Source organism: Mandrillus leucophaeus, unplaced genomic scaffold (genome assembly GCF_000951045.1).
Source record: "Mandrillus leucophaeus isolate KB7577 unplaced genomic scaffold, Mleu.le_1.0 Scaffold373, whole genome shotgun sequence".
Classification (NCBI taxonomy): domain Eukaryota; kingdom Metazoa; phylum Chordata; class Mammalia; order Primates; family Cercopithecidae; genus Mandrillus; species Mandrillus leucophaeus.
Window position 1 is genome coordinate 271,910 of NW_012103954.1, and position 5,472 is coordinate 277,381.

The 5,472-nt window shown below is 51.4% G+C and overlaps 1 protein-coding gene across 1 annotated transcript in view; it reads left to right on the plus strand.

Moving 5' to 3' along the window:
• Nucleotides 1-5,472, plus strand: part of VIPR2 (vasoactive intestinal peptide receptor 2) — a 129,721-nt gene that overhangs the window by 39,533 nt on the left and 84,716 nt on the right. The window contains exon 4 of the mRNA XM_011990195.1: nucleotides 1,000-1,107. Coding sequence (XP_011845585.1) covers nucleotides 1,000-1,107 — 108 coding nt within the window. The remainder of the gene's footprint in view (nucleotides 1-999; nucleotides 1,108-5,472) is intronic.

Genomic DNA, 5,472 nt, shown 5'->3' on the forward strand with positions numbered 1-5,472 from the left:
ATATTTTCACTTTTATTGAAAGTATTTAGAAACTATTTTCATCTGCAAAACTTAGCTCATGGCCAACTTTTCAGAGACATTTCTGTATTCTTGAAAGTAAAACACTCCTGTGTTCACACCAAAGCCGTGTGTTCCCCATGGATGTATTCCTACAGTTATTGCACAGGTCTGGGTGGCATACGCTGAAAGGAAAACTGACGTTTGCTTGTTTGTTTGTTTGTTAGTTTTTACTGAGGCCAGCACATTGCTTTTCTGATATTGAGGTTTAAGTATAAGATAAAATTTTAGAGGTCTCAAATATAGTGTAAATACCATGGACAAGTAGGAAAAAGTACTGGATTTAAACATGGATTCCATCACTGTTGTGTGACATTGAGAAGTCATTAAATGATTTGAACCTTACTGCTTTTCATCTGGAAGATAATTAATGCAATATTTTTATATCTTACCTTCACCAGGTGGCTATTAAGACCAAATAAGAGGTCTAAAAAGGTTTAAGCTATGCATTATGCAAATTATTTGATAACTCCATGCAGGTAACCTAAGATTTTGTTGCTAATAAGGCATCTTGACAGTGAAAAATCAACCAAATATTATCAAATACTTCAATTTGCAAATAATCATTGAAGTCAGATTCCACAGAAGCACAAGCACACTTTCCCCGGGCGTCACCCTCCCCGACCGGCCCTTGCACTAACACCCAGTGGTGCCCACTTTGTCACACTGGGAAATGCTGATCACAAGAAGTAAGTAATGATTCTCTTAAAATTCAGAAGGTACATGGTATACACTGAATTACTCAAATGCTTTCTACCACCATATGGTTATTCCTCCAAAGCTCATTGAGATGAACCCACAAGCTAACTATAGTCTCAATAATTGTGTTGGTGCATGTTTCACAGAAAAGGAGTTTGCGAGGCAGTTATCTCATGAATGGCATTTCTATTTGTGACGCTTCTTTCACCTTGCACCCGCCTCACTCTGCATCTCTCCTTCCAGCCTGCAGTGGCGTCTGGGACAACATCACATGCTGGCGGCCTGCCAACGTGGGAGAGACGGTCACGGTGCCCTGCCCAAAAGTCTTCAGCAATTTTTACAGCAAAGCAGGTACTGTCCGTGGGTTGAGTTCCTGAGCTCCTCCAGGGTGTTTGCATCTGAGCGTCCACGTTTTCCATCCAAGAAGCAGGAACATCACTTTCCTTCAGGCATCTCTTCCCACCCTGGGGGTCAGGGAACGGCTGTGGCATACTGGGGTGAGTGCCCGTCTTAGGGAGCAGAAGGGCATCACCTGCCTTCAGCCAAACCGCAGAGAGCAGGGCAACTGCAGGGAAAGAACCAGGTTAGACAGGAGCCACATGGGAACCAAAGCATGGGAAACATGCATGAGAGGGGAGGGGAGGCAAGGGGGGCATAAAGGAGGCTCCCCTCCTCCTGCGGAGTCGGCCTGTGGACCCCGGAGAGCACGCTCTGGAAGTTTCTGGGAAGTGACAAGTGTGGCACCCAGAGCCTCCATGCTCAGGGCAGAGGCCCCAGGACGCACCTAGTTTACCGAACCCATTCCCCCGACCTCCCTGCCGCCTCACTGGCTTGATGCTGCCTGGAATTCGCAGTTTCTCTGGGCTTCCAGGCTCCTCCTCGGCACCCAGGGCATGCTCTGTGGGCAGCAAATACCTCTTGGCCGAGTCCTGAGAGAAGGGTTTGTTTGTTTTTGTGAGTGATTCAGATTTTCACAGTGTGAAGAAATCTGTTCAGAAAAATAGAAAACATAAGAAACATCTGGAAACAGAAAGCATAATACTTTGAAATACTATGGAGAATTTGCTTTTACCTTAGACAGAGGTTAAAGGGTAAGGACTTTGGGAAGTAATAATGCTGTAGTGTTTGAAAGCAGATTATTGGAAAAGAGATTGGGACAGAGGAGAAGGAGATTCCGAAAGGAAGATTTTGACTTTCTCACCCCGAGTTGCCAGCAGAGCAGCCTGAAGGTGGGGACTTTACTTGCGTTAGCATCATTACCCACCCCTGAGTTAGAACTGAAGTCACTTTAGAGAACCTGGACTTTAAGAACTGTTCCCTCCAATCAGTAGCATTTCTACCGAGCAGCTTGGGCTGCATCCGTTCTTCTGGAGAGCTGGAGAGAATTGGCATGGACTCCGGCTTTTCCTAGTCGATGGCATGGTTCTGAGGCTTCCAGAAAGCACCCAGCAGCCTGGTAGTTTGCACACTGGCAAACACCAAAACACAGTCCGGCGTCTGCCAGACAGAAGCCATCTGGGCACCAGGCGCCCAGGCCAGTGAGGCTCTGGCCCTGCCCGGAAGCATCCTGCGCCCCCTGGAAGTGTGAAAACTCCCAGTCGGTTTTGGGTGAAATGCTTATTCCACCTTTTTCCCAAGCAGGGTGCATGACACCACCTTGCTAGTGTGAGGAAACCTGTGGTGTTTCCCCAAGTCTGAGTAGTTGCAGCTAGATGATCTGAAATGCAAGGGAAATATGCTGCTACTTTTTCAACCCATTGGAAAAACGTGAGCTATGCGATGACATGCATAAACTGTGGACGGATGGTCCCCATGGAGTGTCCGCATGGAATTCATCCCTGGGGCATTAAATGGGCATCCTTTGCAAATACTTAGAGAGATGTGGATATGACTGGGGGCCAAGCAGGACTGGGGTGAAACCACCTGGCATCGTACCACAGGGACTGAGGCTTCAGAGACTAAATTCGGCAGGGATAACTGGAGAGTCTTGAAATGAAATGAAAGTCAGGCTCGCATCTGCGTGGTGCTCTGTGGTCTACAGAACGCTCTACACATGTGATGGCTGCTCCTCCCGTGACCTGTAAGGAAAGCTGGGTCACAGAACACACGCGGAATCATTTCCGCCCACAAACCCAGGTGTTCCAGAAATAAGTCACCATTCTAACGAAGCGTTGTTTTCCCTTTTGATTTCTCATCCTTCCAGCAGGTGGGAGGTTTGGGGGTTGTCTGTCCTACACTAGGCAGGTGGCCTCTGGGCATCATCACACGTGCCCGGCTCATCGTCACAGTGACCAGCACACTGGCACCCTACATCTCTGTGCCAGGCGGGACCCTGGGCTGTGTCCAGAAGCAGTGGGCAGCTCCTTCTGCAGGTCCTAACCCTGCCCTGCAGCAGTGGGACCCGGGATGCAGGTGCTCTCCCCACCCGGGCTGGACTTCACCGCTGCTGCTTGGGGAAAGCTGTGAGGATCAGGTGCTTCGGGCATTTCCTGCCCCATCCCCTCCAGGAGGCAATGAGCCAGCTGTCTGCATAGAGGGGAAAAAGGAAGCAGGAGCCGGGATGAGAGGCACAAGGACTCATCACCGGGAGGACAGCCTTCTGTGGACAGCTCCTGTTCAAGTGCCATGCTCAGGGCCCAGGAGGCAGCTCCTACAGCTGTGTGCTGGCCTCTCTCCCTTGACTTGCTTTCTGTGTTTCCAGTTGCTCCTGGTGCCCACCTGCCAATTCTGCATGGCACTGTTGTAACCAGACCCAGGGCAGCAGCTCAGCTGCCCATCCAGCACAGGTGTAGGGCCAGGTGTGGTTCTGAGCCTTTAAAGGGGCATCAGCACATCCCCCAGTGGAGGATGATGTAGCCTCATGGGGCTTGGAATAGTCGCTGAGAGCACTGAAGCCCTAAGGGAGGCCTTCGAGTATTCGTCATCTTGCAAGTGGGCGAGAGCGTGCCCCCGCGCCCCACAGCCTTTCTTTGCATCTCCCTGGCCTCTCTGCACTTCCCTGGCCTCTCTCTGCCCCTCCCTGGCCTCTATGCCCCTGGATGATCTCTGCCTGCACCTCCCTGGCCTCTCTGCATCTCCCTGGCCTCTCGTAGCACCTCTCTGGCCTCTCTCTGCACCTCTCTGGCCTCTCTCTGCACCTCCCTGGCCTCTCTCTGCATCTCCCTGGCCTCTCACAGCATCTCTCTGGTCTCTCTCAGCACCTCCCTGGCCTCTGTGCACCTCCCTGGCCTCTCTCAGCACCTCCCTGGCCTCTCTCTGCACCTCCTTGATCTCTGCAGGTTACCACCTCAGGCATTTCCTCTCCTTCCACATTTGCCCCGTGTGTCTCAGGAGTGAGAAGTCAGAAAGGAAAAAAAACCTGTGAGGGAATCTGCACTTCACAGAATGACTGACTGAGTTTTTGGAGTTTTATTTAAGTATCTTCTTTGGATTGGTAAACACTGATCTGTAGGAAGGAAAAAAGGCCGCACCTCGCAGAGGATGAGTGACAGGCTCAGCTCCCACCGAGGCCCTGGCTTCCAGACTCAGGATCGGGGCCTGTAGGTGCCCTGCTCAGGTGAGAGCCAGGCTGTCAGATGTGGCGCTTGGCCCATCACTCCCCAGTGTGACTTTGGGCAAGTGACACTTCTTCCTCAGTCTTGGCCGTCTCATCTCTGAGATTAATTGGAGAGCTGCCTCCTGTGGCTGTCAAGATTAACTGGGTTGATGCAGACACAGAGCCTGGCATTCCTGAGGGCTCAGTGAGTCGTAGCGGCCACTAGCACATGACTACTGTTATGATAATAACTATTAAGAGTGCTGTTCCTGAGTCTGTGGTGGGCACATCATTTATCTTTGTAGACCTGTCTCCTTGTCTGCACAATGGGGCGGTGGGACCAGGTCTCTAGGAGTCTCGCTCCTTTTAGGGCTCTGTCTTGCCTGTACTGTGCATGGGGTCTCTGCAGCTAAGCGGCCCCCAGACCTTACTGGGGCTCCCTGTGTGAGGCGTGGGCCTTGTAGTCAGAGCCCCTGATTGGTGATGGTGTCGGGGTGCCAGTGGGCAGGGCCAGCCCTGTGGCCTCGCTGAGACCAGTCTCCTACCCCACTGCTCCCCAGTAGAGCCAGGGCCTGGCCCAGCCAGCCCTCCCTCTGCCTCTCACCACTGCATGACAAGAATAACGCATGCACCCCACTCAGAAACCGAGTCTTCGAAGCCTTGTTTTCCCTTCTGTAAAATGGGAACTGCAGTGCCCACCAAGTCTGTCTTGCAAGGTTGTCTTGAAATTAAAAAGTCATGGGAGTGGAAATATTTACTAAATCCAAAGCCCCAGAACCTTCCAGTCCCCCGGGCAGGGAGACAGGGGCCCCACTCTGGCCATGCCAGGTGCAGGAGTGCATGGAGGGGTCTGGCTTCCTGGGCTCTGCTGTGGGGGTGATCCTGACGCCATGCAGCCATGCTCGGGGCAAGGCTGGCACGGCGTTCAGTGCCTGGTTTTATTCTTACAGCTCAGACACCTTTGAGAGCTCTATCACCTACTGTTCTGTGTGGCCGTCTGCTAAGGACACAACAAATACAAGAAACATTGAATTTCTGAGCTTACATATGATTTTAGTTCCTTAGGAGAAAACGATGAGATTGTAAGGGCACAATTGCCTTGATTTCCTACAATTAAACTGTAATTCCGCCATCCTTTCTTCCAACACCAGTGGCCAAATGGAGCCTGCCCTACTGGGTCA